Genomic DNA, 19506 nt, shown 5'->3' on the forward strand with positions numbered 1-19506 from the left:
TTTAAAAATCATCTCCATCATTATTTAGACTTTCCATAGCTCTTGCTTATTATAGTCTTGCTTTTTGGTGAGATTGAGAACATATTGGCCAGAGAATCATGTTTTATTATTGTCTAACTTGATAAACACAAGCAATTATTTACTCTGCTTCCTTTTCGTTCCACTTTTCATCATCACTGAGCCCTGCAGTGAAAAACCCGGAAGCACTTATTCCAGTTGTTTATGGCTTTAGGTAGCACTTGGAGAATGAGTCCAAATCAGTCCAATTAGAATTGGTGTCTTAGACACTCCCCACAACTGGGAGGGGTTTGCTGGCTCAAGAAAGGCTGTAGGTCAGCACAGGGCAACTGGAGAACACACAAGAATTCTGACTGCTGTGCTGGCTCTAGGCCACAGGACACGTTGCTTTTCTTATTTTCCTTGGGGGACCTGTTGCTGTCTGATGAGGCTTTCTATACAACAGCATGCACCTTTGCAATTGGATGGAATGATTGGACCCAGGAGGGCTTCAGCCTCTTGGTGTCTTTTATGCAGAGGAGCAGGTCCCAAAAGGACATATTATATAATGTAATCGGAATAATTAAAATAAAGACCAGTGGCCTTTGTGGCAGCTGAAGTTGTGAAATAAAATCTGGGCGGCTCAGCCTGTTGTTGTTAATTTACTTTGACCTCCTGTTTTTCTAGGGTGATAGAGAAGCAGAGCTGGGGCTGCCTTTTTCTCCTCTGTGTGACCGAAAGTCCACGATGGTTGCCCAGTCACAAGTAGGTACGTGTTTGCCAATCCATTGGATGGAACGAGAAACCAGAGAGGAGTGTCTGGAAGTAAGCTCAGATGCTCCCAGTGATTCTTCAGCTGGGATCCTGGCTCCATTCTGCTTGCTGTGCTCATGGCTTTGGCTAGTTGGGCTGATGGAGCAGCTCTCCCCATCCTTCTCCCTGGAGTGTAGCTGGTTCCCAGAAAGATTAGACAGTGACACTCTGCTGTCTCCATCATTCCCTGCCAAGAGAAAAAGGGACCTGAACACTAAGGCAATGACAAGAATTAGTTGTGGGAAGCCCATTCTATTTCAGTCTCTCCATTCTGCATGCAATACGAGAAGTTTCCTCAGTGATGCTTCCTCTAGCCCTGTTTCCAGGACAGCACCATTTCCTGCATGACCCTACTTCCAGGAATGGCTCTTTAAAAATGTTTCCTTCCCCTTCCTTCCTTCCTCCCTTCCTTCTTCCTCTCTCCCTCCCTCCCTCCTCCCTCCCTTCCTTCCTTCCTTTAAAAATAAATTTAGCACCTTTTTTTTTTTTGGTAAAGATAACTTTTACACTGCTAATAACCATAATATATGGGCATTAAAGAATTCTTCAGGTGTGAGGGAGGGTACCAGTGCCGTACATAAATTAAATGTCATCAGTGATCTCCACCTTGGAAGAGTCTGAAATCATCCAAAAAATAAATTCTACAAAGATTTATTGATTTTTTTCTACTTGTGTTTTGGGGACTTATTAATTTTTTTTCATATTAATATATTGAGTTCCTGTTAGGTGTAGGGCACTGCTAGGTACTGTAACAGATGTTATAAAAAAACAAAGACAAATTATACATGGTGTCTGCTCCCAAAGACATTGAACCAGTATTGGGTGGTAGGCAAGAGGTTGAGAAAACAAAATCTATTAGACTGTTACAATGCTAAGGTAGAGATTGTACATGGTACAATGAGATACAGGACAGAGCATGTGAACATTAGACCCAGAAAGACTTGTTTAAAGGTAATATTTGAATTGAGTCCTAGGAGATAAGTAGGCAGTGTCTAGGCAAATGGTGATATGTGTTAGAGGTGGATAGGGCTGGGTGAGAGGAAATTGTAGACAAGGATCAGCATATACTAAACAAGGAAATTTAAAACAGTATAGTATTGTCAGGGAATTAATTACAAATAGTTCCATTTGGCTGGAGCAGTAGGTAGGGAGTAGGATGTGGTGAGGGACATGTTTGGAGAGAAAATCAGGTCCAGGTTAGGAATAGCATGTGCTTATACTTTCCTGTAGGAAATGAGGGCACAGCTAAAGAATTTTAGGTAAGGTTAAAACTATATATAAATTGATGTTTTAGAGTAAGAATCAGCAAACTATAGCCTGTGGGCCAAATCTGGCCAACTGCTTGGTCTTGTGCATAAAGATTTATTACAACACAGTTAAGCTCATTCATTTGCATATTGTCTGTGGCTGCTTTTGCACTACGGTGGCAGAGTTAAGCAGTTGTATGACAAACTCCTTTGTTTAGGTTTTGTGTGTGGCCCACAGAATCTAAAATATTACTATCTGGCCCTTTACAGAAAAGGTTTGCCAATCCCTGCGTTAGAAAGATTTCTCTATCAGTAGTATGGAGGATTAATTGGAGGGTTTTGAGTAAGACTAGAGGCAAGGGCTCCAGCTGGTGCTTCCTGCAATGTTACAGGGAGGAGATGTTGAGTATCAGAACTAAGGCAATATAGGAGAGAGGTAGCATATAAAACATTAAGGATTCAGCTGGATGCAAGGCTAAGATAAAGGCAGCAATCTAGATTGAGTGGTTGAGCTATGTCCCATTTATAAGGATTGGAGGGAAAGCTGATGAGTTAGTTTGGACATGTTGAATGAATTTAACTTGTGAGAAAAAAAAAGGGAAAATACTGTCATCAAACACTTCAATTTCAGCTTAAAATTATACTGCAATGAACTGCAATTCAAACTTGGCTATCAGTGTTTCTTTATCAGGACACTATTGGTATTTGCTTGGGACAATTCTTGTCTTGCCAATTACATTACAGGATTTTTAGCATCCTTCACTGCTGGGCATTAAATGCCAGTATCACTTCCACCTTGGTCATTGTAAAAACCAAATAAGCATTTGTGTATTTCCAAACACTATATTTCCTTTGACTGGCATTTAGTTTCATGTGGCTGTGTAGTGAGTTATCGCCCTTAGTTCCAGATTCTGTATTTTCTCCTGATGTGTCACAGAACATTTGGGTACTTTTGAACTGTTGAGACAGTCAGTCTAGCCCAGCATCAACTATCTCTCCAACATGGTGATGTCTCAAAGGTATAGTTCCAGATCTGACCCTTCTCCTAGTTTCCAACCCAGTTTCTTCCAATTCTTTTGACCCTCTTCCATGTGGATAGGTCCCTGGTACCTCAAGTCAGCAAATCTAAGACCAAGCCCACCATCTTCCTCCCCAGTCACATTCTCCCCCATTGTCCCTGTTCTCTCTGCCTTCCTTTGGAAGTCTCTGACAGATCCCATCTAGAGGCAGGACCACCTCCTGCTGTGCATGTATCTGTGCCTCCATCACACTCTCACCTTAAAATGGCACTGGATCTTGCCTTCCTTACCTTGCCTTTGAGCTATTGCAACAGCTTCTAAAATGAGTTTCCCAGCCTCAGCCCCTATTGCTCTCTCCCTTCCCATCCATCTTGCCAGATTAACTTTCCCAAATAACATCAGAAAAAAATCTTATTACAGTGCTGCCCAGACATCTCAAGGGGCTTCTAGTGCCTATCTAAATCCTAACCTTTAGCCTGATACTTAAGAACTTCCCTCCTGAGCTGATAATGACCTGCCTCCCCAGGCTTTCCCTTTCTGACTTCAAAAGAATCCCTAAGCCCCAGTCATTCTCCAGACACATCCTGCACTTTTTCCCATCCTTGTCACTTAGCTTATTTCACATGCATCTAGAATGAATACCCTTAAGGGCTCAGCTCAAACATCACAATCTCCATGATGCTGTTTGCAGCCTTCTCGGTGGGAGGGAAAATATCCTCCTTCCCTTACCTTCTCAGAGGCCTTTATTTGGGCTTCTCCTTTAGCCCTTTCCATTTTGGTGCTCATTTAATTCCTCCTATAAGCTTCCAAGGGCAGGCAGGTTGTGTTACACATCTTAGTCTTATGCAGCACCTATTACATCGTTTTTTTACATAGTAGATGTTGAACTTGCATTTTTAAGCACTTTATTGAACTAGCTCCTAAAAAGTTATAGGAAGGTTATGTAGGAGAAATGGAACTGACTCATGATATTCAAAACAAGGAATATGTTAAATGATTAAGACCAACCTATTCTCTCCTAATCTGATCTGGCGCTCCTATGGAGATGAATTTTAAAAGAAAGATACAACCCATCAGTTGGCATGGGAACATATGGAAAGGCCCAAGTTAATATGCAGTTCCTCTGAAGTTTTGCTGTTTCTCTTCAGGCTTCATTGATTTCATTGTGGAACCCACCTTCAGTGTACTCACAGACATGACAGAAAAGATCTTGAGTCCACTAATGGATGACACCTCTCAAACTGGTGGGACAGGACAGAGGCGTTCAAGGTCAGTGCTGAATCTTGAAAGCTGGGGGTCAGGGTGGCCTGTCCATGGGGATAGACTTCTTCTGGAAGGGATGGGGGTGGTACTTCATAATTATGGTCATCCTACCTCCTCCTTATAAAAGATAAAAGGAGGACTCAAAATTGTACTCTCTGGGGCTTCCCTGGTGGCGCAGTGGTTGAGAGTCCACCTGCCGATGCAGGGGACACGGGTTCGTGCCCCGGTCCGGGAGGATCCCACATGCTGCGGAGCGGCTGGGCCCGTGAGCCATGGCCGCTGAGCCTGCGCGTCCGGAGCGTGTGCTCCGCTACGGGAGAGGCCACAACAGTGAGAGGCCCGCATACCACCACCAAAAAAAAAAAAAATTATACTCTCTGTACTCTCCAGGCTGGCCTGTAAGGGGGTGACCAGGGTCTAGGTGATGACCAGCAGGTTCCCAGTACCACCCCCCATACCACATTCTCTCTTTTGGCGGCTTTGCTCACAACAACATCCGTCACTGCACTTTGCCTGCTGTGCCCAGAGAGTCCTTGCTCCCCATACTCCAAAAGAAAAGTACCACTGATCAGAGTCATCACAAGAAATGAAACTGACTTTCATTTCTAGGTTCAGGAAGAAAATAGAAAACAACTGAAATTTTAAATCACCTTCTGCCACAACTTCACTATATTGAGGGTAGTTTAGTAATCAAAGAGCACAGCCTCTGGAGTCACAATCCTGGGTTAAACATCCTGATTCCATTACTTATTAGCTGTGCCCTCTCAGGCAAGTTGCCTCAGTTTCCCCATCTGAGAAAGCATGGATTATACTCATAGGTTACTGGGAGGATTAAATGAATTATTTAATCTCCGTAAAGTCCTTATAACAGGGTCCAGCACAGAGGAAGTGTCAGCTGCAATAAAGCTAATGCTCAGTCTTTACTAGTAGTATTAACAGTAGTACAACTCTCCCCTCCTCCTCATCCATGCAAGACCTTGGGCTTTGTCATAAATGAGAGAAATGTAATGAAGAAAAAGAAGAAAAGAGCAAGAGAAGGAGTAAATAGGAGGAAGAAAGGCAAGAAGAATATTAGGACAGTGGGACCCCAGGGATGCTTAAGGTGGAGGGACCCAGTCAAGGCTGCTAAGAAGGAGGACAGAAGCCCCCTGCTCGAGACCCACAGCTCCACAGCTCTGCCGGTGCTGGGCTGAGACCTGCCCTACTTATCTAGTCAGTCTTGGTTGTCATTCAGTGGATTTGCATTTGTGTCGGTCACTACTGTAGCTCCTTGGAAGTGTGTGATACTTTAAAGTTTCCCAGAAGGATGGCACTTTCTGTGTTATAATATTATATATATTACTGTATTCCCTACGTTTAAAGCTTAAAATGATATCATCTTGGGCTTCCCTGGTGGCGCAGTGGTTGAGAGTCCGCCTGCCGATGCAAGGGACGCGGGTTCGTGCCCCGGTCCGGGAAGATCCCACATGCCGCGGAGCGGCTGGGCCCTTGAGACATGGCCGCTGAGCCTGCGCGTCCGGAGCCTGTGCTCCGCAATGGGAGAGGCCACAACAGTGAGAGGCCCGTGTACTGCAAAAAAAAAAAAAGATATCATCTTTAAAAAGGTCTCCTGCATGACTGATCTCCCACAATCTCCATGCTGTCTGTGCCTCTCCACCATCCCCAGGAACATAAGGAAATCACCTTACTCTGGCCTTGGGGGTCCTGGGATCAGAGGATCTTGACTTCAGGGGGAGGGAGAGCTGGAAAGAAAGAGGACCAAGTGACTGGGTAACTTGGAAAAGTGGTCAGTGTGGAGGCAGGTGGGTGAACTGTGGAACCAAATAGAAGTCAAGTTTAAGTGCATTAATTTCTGAAAGTCAAAGGCAGAGAATTCTTGTGTGGAGAACCTAGTCATCTGGAAAAAGAACATCTGAAATATGGGGACTATGGGGACGATCAATAGTCATGAGGCTGAAATCTTGGGGGGCGGTTTTCCTGCTGAATATGGAGACTTTCGCAGCTATTGAATATGGAAACTAGGAATTACAAAGTTCAAGCCCCAGGAATTTCACGACAGTGAAACTGAGTGTTAACCACTCTTCCTTTAGGCTTGTTTATCGGCACACATTTTCCAAACACTAACCCTCCTCTTCCGTAAGTTTTTTTTTTTTAATTTTTCAATTTAATTTAATTTATTTTTTTATACAGCAGGTTCTTGTTAGTTATCTATTTTATACATATTAGTGTATGTATGTCAATCCCAATCTCGCAGTTCTGCTGTATGGTTTTTTTTGTCCTCCAGTTTGAACAACATCAGTTCGGCAGATGCAAAGCGATCAGGTGTCAAGAGCTCTGGCTCAGAAGGAAGTGCCCCAATCAACAATTCGGTCATCCCTGTGGACCATAAGAGCTTTAAAGCCACTTGGACTGAGGTGGTACACATCAATCGGGAGAGATGGAGGGCCAAGGTGCCCAAAGGTAACGTGCTGCTGGGGAATATTATCCAAGCCACTCAGACCCGCCTACAAAGCAAGGCGCTGCCGCCCCTGATTTATAGGGTTTGTGCAAATGAAGCACCAACTCGGGATATAAATTCAAATTGCTGAATGTTAGGATCGACCATCTGTTGATCTTCATTATATCTAACACTCAGCGCGCGAGAGAATGAGGCTGACCACCAAGCTGCCCAACAGCGTGACTTTTGTGCTATATGACGAGACTCTTCTCAAAATGAAGATTCTACGGAGAATGGGTGTTGCTATTTCTTGGTTTCTGCTAGGCCATTTTGTCATTCTTATTTCATGTCATGCGGCACATTTATGAGGCCTTTATTCCTGCTTTTATCTAAATGAAGCCTGGCCAGTAGCCACTTCGGCCATTATGTTGGGATAGAAGGGGCTTTAATCTCCTTACATGCATTTTTATCTTTCATGTTCTCAATTTCCCTTCAGCCATTACTCAGGCTAACCTTCTACGATGAAGGTAATGTGCAGGTTAACAGAAATTTGAAGACAGAAAAGTCATCACTCTTGATACTAGAAACAAACAAACAAAAAAACCCTGAAATCTGTTTTCTTGAAAGCTGAAATTCATTTGCTTATATGCATGTTTGTGTTTATTGAGCATGTGCTACATGATTCGCACATACTACATGCTCATGCTATAGTCTAGGTAGGAACACATCCCTGAGGTAAGTCTTAGGAAGCTGTGATGCCTGATTCCAGAGAGGGCACAGACGTGGATGGCTCTAGAGCTCAGCAAGGAGACTGATCTCAATGGGATTTGTGGAGGTGAGCCTTCAATAACAGTCAGTTTTTGCCAACATCTATTGAATGCCTACCGTATGCCAGGCTCTGTACTCTGTGTTATTCACAGAGGTGAATGACAGACATCCTTGTCCTCAAAGCTCGCAGTCTCCTGGGTGGGGCGGGGAGGCATTTGTACAGAGTTTCTTTCAAAGTAAGAACAGGAGTTGAGTTGAAGCCTTGCACTCATCGCCAGCACCTACTGGCCCCGAGCCCCAGACACTCACTATAGGCAAGGAAAGTTTTATCTCAGGTCACAGCATCCCACACTTTTATCCACCCAGTGTCTGCACAGGTGAGAAGAAGAGTAGGAGTAGACAGGCACAGCACATTCTGGCAGTCTTGGTCCTCAAACACTGGGGGCAGGGGGCTGCTTCTAGTGTGGAAGAGATGAGACCTCACTGCTGGAGTTATTCAAAGGCCAACAGTGTGTCCTGTCCAAGTGGCTGTTCAGTTCAGGTGAGGCAAAGGGTTTATCTTTACGACTTTTTTAAGGCATAATTGGGCCCTTATCATTTGGGGACAGAGGTTGCATCCTGAGCTCTGGAGGGAGCCAACGCCTCTTCCATATTTTAGGTGTGGCCTCTCACAGTCTATTCAGATGCTTTAAACATTGAAATCCTCCCTGTTGGCAGGCACTGCAAGCAGCAATGGTAGCTACTGCATCATTTCAAAGAAGCACTGTCTTATAATCAATTACATTCATTACACTTGAAAATTCAGTTCCTGACAACACGCAATTGAAAGTGGTACTTCAAAATAATTTGTTTGCAATTATCTGGCTTACTAAAATTACCTTCTGAAACTAATTACCTGGGGGAGCATTAGACAGTTTATTTTCTAGGAGAAAATTGGCCCTTTAAAAAGAACAGATAAATAAGCATTAATAGTTTTTAAATATGTGAGGTATGCTGATAGAGATAGTCTTAAGCTAACTTGTCCCTAACCTTGGTTGGGGTGCTTGAGAAGGCATCTTGTAGCTAGGATTTGAAGGATGCCTGGGGTTGAGCCATGAATTTGTAAAGGGAGAACAAGGAAAAAGGGGTAGACAAAGGCACACATATATTTCGTGGGAGGATAGTTTGGGTATCAAAGCAAAAATTAGTTGGGGAAAGAGAGAGTTGAATCCCTACTTGCCCAGTGCTCTTTGGCAAATTCAGGCAGAGTCTTTGAGAAAAGTTCCCTTGGGGGGATGATAATAGACATCACAGAGTTGATGAAAAGAACAGAAATTACATATGTAAAGCACTGAGAACAGAGCCTGCACATGGTTAGTGCCTGATAAGTAGTAGCTGTTATTTTGAAAAACTGGAAAAGAAAATTAGAAGTTTGAATGCAAAGTTAAGAAGGTGGTGGTCAAAATGCCAACCTATAATTAATATTTTATAACATTTTCAGCTTCCCAATAATGCCGTTGGCTGGTTGGCTGGTATTAAGAAATTCAGTTTGAATCTGTTTTTCCATTGGTGATTGGTTTGTGCTATACTATTCCAGGCTGTTTTGTTCATGATTCTTTTTTACCAGAAAACCCCGATTTCAGCAAAGGCTGCCCTGCATGGGGCACTTGAATATATGTTGTTATTAAATTGATCAGAAATGGAATTGGATCTAAAGTCTTAGTTTTATTAATCAACCTGATTTACAAAGCTAGCTAGGCCAGAACGCATAGTTGTTAGGAAAGATTGAATCAGTATTTTTTTTACAGCTCTTAGGACTGAAAATCATTATTCCCAAACAAAGATATGTAGGTATAACAATTTGCAAGTCTGATAAATATTGATCAGTTTCCATTCAGGATTTAATACTTTTTAAACATTTTTTTCTGGTGTAAGAATATTAGGTGTTTAGGTTACCATGATGAAATATAAACAAAATATATAAAGAAGAAAATAAAAATCACTCATAACCTCTCCAGCCAAGTATAACTACTGTTGAAATTCTGATGTAATTCTTTTTAATTTGATTTTCTATGCATATTTATAAGTAAAAATTTCCCCTTAAGTTGAGATTATAGTATATGTAATATAGTATTTTCCTTCTCTATTTCTATTTTGAAGATTTTATTCTGATACTGAATATTCTTAGAAAATTTGATGTAAATGGCTACATTGCTTGGAATACCATAGTTGAACCATTTCTCTGTTACTGAGCATTTTGGTTTCCAGTTCTTCATTATTGTATATAACGTTGTTATGAACATACAAGTTCAGCAGTCTTTGAGCCTACATCTGATTATTTAGGGTAAATTTCTAGATATGGAATTCCTCTGTCAATGTAGGTGAAAAATTCTAAAGCTCTTGATGTATATTATCAAATTTCTTTCAGGAAAGTTTTTTTTTAACCGTGTTCTCTTTCAGTAGAAGTGTAGTGAGAGTGCCATTTCCCTATATTTTCCCCCTTTATTTTTCTCATTGGGATGTTTATATTTTTATTACCGATTAATAATAACTTTTTATATATTAAGAATAGTAACTCTTCAATTGACAAACTGTCTTGCAGTTTCTGCCCTACCTCTGTCCAGTTAGTTAGTTTGTCATATATTATACCTTTTAACTTTGTTTATGTGTTTAAAAAATATATCCTATTTTTATTTTACTACAGATTATCTTCATATTTTTTATTGAATTATGTCTCTATCAATGTAAATATGAAATAGTATATAATGATACTCCTTTGCAAGTGCTGAGAAGTTTATTGAATTTTTAAAAATTTCCTCCATTGTCACTCAGTTTTTATTGAAACAATAAAAGATTTTCAACCTAGGTGATTGTAAGTAAATTGCTATTTTACAATTAACTTATTCTTTAATATTATTTTAAATATTTGCATCAAGTTTTATATCTAGCTTAACAATTATTTTTATTTAACACTATGATGTACTAATTTTACTGTACAGCATTAACATATTTTCTTCATTCTGATTTTTTTTTTTTTTTTTTTGGTCCACACTGCATGGCTTGCAGTCTTAGTTCCCCAACCAGAGATTGAACCTGCTCCCTCGGCAGTGAAAGGGCAGAGTCCTAACCACTGGACTGCCAGGGAATTCCCTCATTCTGAGTTTTTAATGTTGATTGAATTTTTCTGTCAGCTGAAGCACTTTTGCTAAAATTTTTAGAAAGGTCCAGTGGGAACATCTTCTGAGTCCTGAATTGGCTAGGAGTACCTTTCTGTTGTTCTTGTATATAATCAAAAGTTGACTATTCAGAATTCACATAGTGTCTTGGTTGTCTTTATTAAGTTAGTTTCTCTCCTTTTCTTTCTTTCTCTCTCTGTTTGTAGGTGGTTTAGGTAGGGATTTCAGAGAATTATATTAAGGAATAATGAGCCCAATATCATTTTTAACCAAGAGCCTATAGTATCATTATTCAGAAAGACAAATTAAATGAAGAAATCAATGTATTTCTCCAAGATGCACAGACATTCAGTGTGGGATAGAACCAGCTCTCAGGAGGAATGTAATTTATAGATCATGAGGGCTGTGCTCTACCTTAAGTCTTTAGCTCCTTGCTTTTGGCCATTTTCATAACGATCACATCACTACAGATGGTGTAAAATGGAAAGCAGAAGGAAATGAGATTGAACCACAATGTTTGCTTTCTACTACTCTAGGAGCCTAGGAGTTCCATGGATGTTAAATCTAAAACCTGAAAAGTTAATTATTTGTATATATGTCATCTCTGGAACTGTTACCATATACAAATTAATTGTTCTATCACCTACTTTGTCTCACAGTAGGAAAGATTTTATGTATATTAATATTTCACCTTGAAAATATAAGGGAATTGGATTGCAGTGGAACAGATGTTCCTTCTGTCAATTTATTTTCTCTTTTCTTATTTATGTGTTTGCTTGTTTTTGTCTACTTATTTTGAGTAGTAGCACTGGATGCTGATGGCTGATCACACTAATATCAGATATTTCAGTGATACAAAGAAGAGATAGGAGTAGAGTAGAGAAGTTGTAGAATATTTCAGAGCCATCCATTGGAGCATGATTGCTCCAGAGAAAGGAATCATGTCAGATCTGATAATGATGTCATAAGAGCTACCATTCACTAATTTAAACATTAATTGCCTGCTGTCAACTGTAGTTGAGCCCAAACAGACTTGTTTCTGAAATGTACCCCCCGATTTTTGGGGGGATTTTTGCTAGATTTTCCATAGAAAATTGGTCTGACTCGGTTGTCAAGTGAATTTTTCTTGCTCAGATAATATGCTGCGCTCTTGTAGCAAAGCAGAATTTAACACCTTCAGCTTTCATCAAAATTACTTTTAACTTGGGGATATTTTGAATGTTGAAAGTTTGCAGTAGATTCAGTGGGGATTCTGTGAGAGGATTATACATTATTTTACCTGATATCTGAGTATAAATGAATTCTCCTCCCCCTTGGCCCTCTTTCCCTCTCTGTGTAGTAAGTACAGTCATCTTTTTACTTACCTATAGTCAAATACAGTCAAATGGCTCGTTTTTTTCAGGATAGGACTTTAGGGTATATATAGTTCCTGGATTTTATACTGGCCTGGATTGCTGATGATGGAGTATGAGTCAGGTTCATTGGCAGATAGGGTGAATCACACCCTCTGTGTACACTTCATTTAGTCAACAAATACTCCATGAGTGTCTGCTAGGTGCCAGGCGTTATACCAAGCACTGGGAATTCAGTGATGGAGATGACATTTGACCTTTGTCCTCGGGGTATCACAGAAGGATAAGAGGAAGTCTGGACGAACATTCTAGGGAGCCTTCTGTGGGCCTGCAGCCTGGTTGAGAATGCCATCTCCCTATATTTTGCAAGGGCATTCTTTTACTCTTTTGTTGTACCTTTCTGTAGGAGTCAGAAGACATATTATACTATATATGCACATAATTATGCAATTTTGTTAAAAATTTTTCCTTACCTTTTCACTGTAAATTATAAATATATCCTGTTGGTAGGTAGAATATCATGAAATATTGAATGGCAAACATTTAAAATTTAAATCAGTGCTTATCAATCCTTATTGCATGTTAGACTCATCTGGAGAGCATTAAAAATATCCTATTCTTGCCTCTCTCCCTCCAGAGTCTGATTTAATTTGTCAAGGGTGAGGCCAGGGTATTGGTTTGGATAGGTGGTTGGATGAATCAATGAAAGGATGAATGAAAACTTCATAATATATTAAGGAGGACATCTGAACCAGGCAAATGTAAGGGCAGGAAGAGTAAAATGAAACCAGAGGTCATAGACATGCACAAAATACAATGCCCTAAAGCCCGGAGAACGTGTGAACCTGGAACCAAATCTGGGCTTTGTGCTCTTTAGCAGCTGAAACAAAGGGAAACGTGATCACATGCATAACCACTCTGGTGTCCATTAGATTAAAATCTCACTTGTCATCTATGAAAAACAGCTGTTTTCAGGACCAGGGCTAACCAAGGGAAGTAAAGAAGATGCCTGGTAATGAGGTGTGGGGCATTTATAACACATCTAGAGAAAAAAATGCAATAATGCTTTTCATAGTGGAGGTTGGAAGCCCTTTTGAGTAAATTGAATGCTAGACAGTGAGTCTGTAGACCTTAAGGGAGGATTGATTTCTGTTAGGTGCCTTGCATTGCTCTCTGTAGGTTACTTCCTACAATCCAGCTCCACTTCATTGCCTCCAAGGCTCTGCATGATCTCAACCTTGCATGTCCTTGGTCACTTGACCACATCATCTGTCACTAACCCCTTACTAAATTTGCTTTAGCCATACTGGCTAACTCATTGTCCCTGGAACATAGCAAGCTCATTCCAGTCTTACGGCCTTACACTTTTTATTTCCTCTGCCTGGAATGCTCTTTTTTCTTGACTATTGCATGGTCAACAATTCATCATTCAAGGTTTGGTCAAATGTCACCTCCTTCCCTTATGCTGATCGTGTTCCATCATATTACTGTGCTTTACTTTTTTGTAAAACTCTTTTCACCATCTGAAATTATCCTAGTGATTTGTTTGCTTAATTATGATATTTTCTACTCTATAAGTCTTCTTGCTTGCTGCTGTATTCCCAGTGCCTTAAACAGTACTTGACACTGTAGCTGCTCAATAAATATTAGTTGAATGAATATATCCATTTTTTCATGAATCCTTGACCATAGGCAATTACACTATGTTTTTGATTAAACACAGAGCCAGACCCTTTCACAGTCAACCAAATTGGAAATAAGGCTGACATCCTCTCATTAAAGAGGAAGACACAGACCAGCATCCCTGGCCAAACTAAAGACCACCTCTCATCCTGTGGACAGTTTGAAGACCATGTTTTTTTGTGAGGCCTAATTACCCTCCTCCTACTTTTAAATTCACAGACAGTGGCCTGCAACAGTATTATTCTAGTGGTGGTTATTTTCCCTGTATTTTGGTTTTGTAATCAGTTTTTTTATGTTTAAACTCCAGTTCCTAAGCAAATCTGCATGAAACTTCAGTTTTTACTGGGCTGTGGGAGAGCTTTGTAGTGTCTCTGAGCCTCAATTCCACGTTTGTAAAATAGGGTTACAATAATAGTAGCTGCCATATGAGGTTGAGAATGAGAGGACGTAATCCTTGGCAAGCACTTAGTATAATACCTGGCATAGAGGACACACTCAAGAGAACTTATTGATGGTAATATTAATATTAATAATGCCAATTACAGTATTGGTTTATTAATTATTATTATCCTTATTATTACTGTCTCCCCATCCCCTTCTTCTAACCCACTGTTTTCAGAAATGACATCACCATGAACAGATTTTATTGGTTTCCTGAATATACATACCAATCTGACTTGAATTAACCAAAATTATACCCCAAACACACAGTAAGCACATTAGGTCATTTTAATGCATTAATTCCCAATGCAAATTCTTGCTTTTGTTCAAAGAGGCAATTCTCCTAATGGCATGACCTCTTTTTATCTTTTCTCCACCTTTCCTGGCTTGTTCTGGATGCAGAGGAGAAGGCCAAGAAGGAAGCAGAAGAAAAGGCTCGCCTGGCCGCAGAGGAGAAGCAAAAGGAAATGGAAGCCAAAAGCCAGGCTGAAGAAGGTGCATCTGGTAAAGTCGAGAATAAGGCATCTGGGGAAGCTAAGAATCAAGTCAACGGAACAGGCACAAACAAAAGTGACAGCCCTCGTGGGAAAAATTCCAGAGCTGAGAAGTCATCAGGAGAAAAGCAACAGAATGGTGAGTAGGATTGCGCTGGTGAAAGGCTCTTTTCAGGGTGCTAATGATGTGATGAATGGACGCTGGCAAAGAACTGCCCCTGTGAGGACAGGTCACAGAGCAGGGCTGCCCTGGCCATTCATTGCTGCAGATCATAACCTCCCTAGGCTGTGGATCCTATTAGGATCCCATCAAAAGCAGCCAGAATCTTGCTTAGGCCGTGCTCTCTGGGGAGATTTATATCTTTAGGGCCCTTTCCAGCTGGGTAGTTCTGGAGACTCTGGCCAGCGCCTGCCTACCAGCAGGGGAAATTCCTATTAGCAATCCCAGCACATTCCTGAGTGCTTAGTGCAGGAATGGATGAATAGAAAGGCAGTCTTCTGTAGGTACCATCCCCCTGGCAGGGCCAGCACTCATGTCTGCCTAAGGTCTATTTCCATAGTATCGTCTATATATCTGTAGGTGAACAAGTGTATACATTAGGATGACCAGTCATCCCAGTTAGCCTGGGAATGAGCAGTTTCCTGGGATTCAGGGCTTTCAGTAGTAAAACCAGAAAAGTTCCAGACAAACCAGGATAAGCTGGTAACTGTCCTGTGCATACAGTTGATGATTTCTTACATTTAATGCAACAAATATTTATTGGTTAACAACTCCGTGCCAAGCACTGCTCTTGGCACTGAGAATTTAGAAATGAAAAGGCCACAAGAAGTCCACAATCTCCTAGGGGATATGGACACCCTCAGAATTAATTCTGAGCCAGTAACAGTAGTGGCATGGCAGATAAAATACCCAAGGGCCATGTGCAGAAAAGAGTAGCTTTGTTGGGTCTGGGGATTGCAAGATGTAGTAAATGTCAAAGAAAGCTTCAAGAAGAAGTGATGTCTAAGCTGCGTTTCAAATGCTGAAATTTGGCGGGACACAGGGACTTCTCAGCCAGAGAGAATACAATGAGCTAATGCATAGGGGCATGGAATTGCTTACCTTGTTTAGGGAAGAGCAGGAAGTTCAGATACACTGGAGCTTTCAAGTGCCAGACTGTGGCATGGTCATTTAGCAGTCAGACAGACCTGGATTCAAGTCACAGCTGTGCCTCTCACTTCTTGCTGGCCTTGGCCAAGTTACTTAACCTTCCATTGTCTCTGTAAAATGTGCATAATAATAACTGCTCACAGCCTCGGCCACTTGTGAGCTTCCAATAATAATAATGGTAGCAAAAGCAACAATGACAATAAAACAACTAGCATTTATTGATTATACACCAGATGCTGTTTAAAATTCTCTCTTGGGAATTTCCTGGTTGTTCAGTGGTTAGGACTCGGTGCTTCCACTGCAGAGGGCCCAGGTTCGATCCCAGGTTGGGGAAAAAAGATCCGGCAAGCCACGTGGTGCAGCCAAAAAATAAATAGAAAATAAAACACCATCCTTTAAAAAGAATAAAAATAAATAAATAAGTAGATAAATAAATTCTCTCTTTACATATTCACTCTCTCACCTGCCTGGTAGGTCCAGGTGATATCCTCTGAACCATGGTCTAGCTATCATGCTACACATCCCAAGTAAATGAGAAATACGTAGAAAGTGCTTAGCACGACACTCTCCAATTTTTTTTTTTTTTTTTTTTTGCAATTGACATATATAACATGTAGAACAGAAAACAATGTTTTAATACATGTAATAATGATAAGAGCTCATGTCAGGACTTCCCTGGTGGCACAGTGGTTAAGAATCCGCCTGCCAACGCAGGGAACACAAGTTCAATCCCTGCTGCCGGAAGGTCCCACATGCCGTGGAGCAACTAGTCCTGTGTGCCGCAACTACTGAGCCTGCACTCTACAGCCTGTGAACCACAATTAGTGAGCCCACGTGCCACAACTCCTGAAGTCCTCGTGCCTAGAGCCCGTGCTCTGCAACAAGAGAAGCCACTGCAGTGAGAAGCCCGCGCAGTGCAAGGAAGAGTAACCCCCGCTCGCTGCAACTAGAGAAAGCCCGCGCACAGCAACGAAGACCCAACGCAGCCAAATAAATAAATAAATAAAATGAAAAGGTGTTTTTTTAAAAAAAAGCTCATGTCATGTTCCAAGAGCTTTGCCTAAATTCCTTCAGGTAAGCCCCACAAACACCCCAGGAGGCAGGGAAGGCCATCATCCGACTTGCCCAGCGCCTCAGCAGCCAGGTTCTGGAGACAGCTCGTAACTAGTTTGGTTTGTATTCAAGCGAATCATAGGTCAGAAAATATGTTCAATTCAATAAGAATTTCTAATACAGCTGTTGGAGTTTTAGAGAGCAATGCAAAACACCCCTGTCTTCCCCTACTGAGGGTGGAACCAACTGAGAGGGAAATACCAGAATCAGAAAGTGATCACAATGTTAGCTCCACTGCAACTGGAGCTGAACTGGAAAACACAGACTTGATCTACTGAGCACATGGGCTTCTGTACACATCTGCCCTCAACTGGGCATGGCCCACGGGACACTGGCAGAGCAGGTGGAATCAGTCCTTGCCCCTCACCCCCCACTCCACACCTAAGCAGGCTGCTTCTGCAGTAACAGAAAAGGCGTGGGTCTCATGAAAAACGCATCTCAGAGGGGACTGGGGGCTGGAGAAACGGGTGGCTGGGCTGAGCTGTGCATACTTAACTCTTCCTTCTAGATGAGTCTCTCCTTCCCAGAGGGGGAATATGTAAGGACTGGTGAGAAAGGCAAGATGTGTTTCTTCCCTACTTTTTTTTCTTTTAGGGAAGTGGGTTTAAAATGTCTTTCCCTTAATAAAAACAGCCATTATTATGTCAGTAACAGTTATGGAATGCTTAATATGTGCCAGTCACTGTACATGGGATTTTACAGACATTAAATCATTTAAAAATCCTAACAACTGTATGAGGTAGATATACTCATTTCCATTTTGCAGATGAGGAAACCGAGACTCAGAAAGGTTACATCACTTGCTTAAGGCCAAGCAAACATTAAGTAGAGATTTCAGGTCAAATAGGAATATGTGAGTCCAACTTCTGTATTCCTTAACCAGCATGCCCTTATTTGCGAGGTTTGGTGCTGTTGGTGAGAGTAGGAAATAGGAGAAATATTGAGACCCAGCTGCTGTCCACAAGAAGCTTATAATCTGTTTATTCCAGGGGTTGGCACACTCTTTCTGTAAAGGACCAGACAGTAAATTTTATGCTTTGCAGCCATACAGTTTCTGTTGCAACTACTTAACACGCCTGTTTTAGTACAAAAGCAGCCACAGATAACATGTAAACAAGTGAGCATGGCTATGTTGCAATAAAACTTTATTTATGAAAATTTAAATTTTCACATGTCATTAAATATCCTTCTCTTTTTTCAACCATTTAATAATATTAAAAACTGTTTTCAGGTTGTGGGACCTATATGACCAGGCATTGGGGCCGCGTTTGGCTCATGGGCCATAGTTTGCCAACCCCTGGTCTGGTCAGGGAGAGAAACCAATGAATGCAAACATGCTGGTCACAAAGGAGGTTATACATTCTACGAGACAGGTACAAACAAATACCCAGAGAGGGCAGAGGTGGCAATAATTTATTTTGAAGATGGTTAGGGGAGTGCCTGAAAGAAAACAGGAGCCTGAGCCTTCAGCTAGGCTGGATTGATTCACAACTGCGTTCGTTTCCCAAAGTAAGCAGTAGTCTACCATTTCCCTTAAAAATTAAGTATTAAATGAGAGGTGGGAAAAGAAATCAATTTTGAGCAATAATAACAAAGGCTAATGGTGGTTCGGGACTTGGCTGCAGCAGCCTAATTAAAATGATTTATAACTGCACAGAAAGGCTCTTTTGTTTCCCCCTGTTTATTGAATAACAGCTCACATCAGCCGTTAGTCCATATTCAACCCATGGGAAATTACCTAATGGATTCTGTTCAAGGGACATCATCAAACAAACATGTGTCACTTTCCCGGCACCCTTCATTGTGGTCGCTCAAGATACTTCCAGGATGGAGCTGAAGGATATTGGCTAATTGTGGTTCTAGACATTTGGTCCCCGATCAGCAATCATGGGAACCCCTAAGCTTTGGTCTCCATCAAGGTACTTTCCCCTTTAGCCTCCCCAACCCTGACTGAGGAGAAGGCAGGCTTCCACAGGCTGCTGGCTAGCATCCAGCACATCAGACTACTCCTGCTGACTTCTGGAAGACATCCCGGCCTTGCTGCAGCTGTGAGTAAAGCTCCAGTCCAGGGCAACCCTGAAACCTTAAAGTATTGTGCATTAGAGGTGTGAAGTCTCATTGAGGAAAGAAAGACCATTTTTCTGTAGGGAATTGGTTTGACTACAAGGCTCAGGATCATCCTTGAGTTCATTTCTGGCATCCTTAAAGTAGGGAAAAGCTAGTGTTTGAACTGTTCCATAGGGTTTCCAAAGGAATCCATCTATTTTGGCCATTGGCGGTGGTAATGTGCAATGACCATGTGCTTCATTCAGACTCCTCCTGCTTGCAGTGTGGCCAGAGTTGACTCCCCTTCCCTCAAGCTTAAAATTTGTCAAATTCCATTAAAACTACTTATTTTGTAGAATGTAACCTAAAATGGTCTTGAATTATCCTTGGGTAACTGTCTCTATATAAATCTATAGGCCAAAGGCATTTAAAAATGGCAACAGTAAATGGAAGTCTGAAATCTAGAACTTAAGCTTCATAGGGAAGTTGCAAAATACAGTACTTGAGAGCTTGGCCTCTAGAATCAGA

General features: G+C 41.4%; 1 protein-coding gene across 20 annotated transcripts in view; it reads left to right on the plus strand.

The window, feature by feature from the left end:
- PDE1C (phosphodiesterase 1C) overlaps positions 1 to 19506 on the plus strand; it is a 701054-nt gene that overhangs the window by 531612 nt on the left and 149936 nt on the right. For all 20 annotated transcript variants that reach the window (XR_010842164.1, XR_010842165.1, XM_067042382.1 and 17 more), the window contains 4 exons: positions 685 to 766; positions 4225 to 4345; positions 6624 to 6799; positions 14578 to 14808. Coding sequence is in view for 18 of the 20 variants with exons in the window: in XM_067042382.1 (XP_066898483.1) it covers positions 685 to 766; positions 4225 to 4345; positions 6624 to 6799; positions 14578 to 14808 (610 nt within the window). In the remaining 2 variants the exon portion in view is untranslated. The remainder of the gene's footprint in view (positions 1 to 684; positions 767 to 4224; positions 4346 to 6623; positions 6800 to 14577; positions 14809 to 19506) is intronic.

Source organism: Kogia breviceps, chromosome 9, assembly GCF_026419965.1.
Source record: "Kogia breviceps isolate mKogBre1 chromosome 9, mKogBre1 haplotype 1, whole genome shotgun sequence".
Lineage (NCBI taxonomy): Eukaryota > Metazoa > Chordata > Mammalia > Artiodactyla > Physeteridae > Kogia > Kogia breviceps.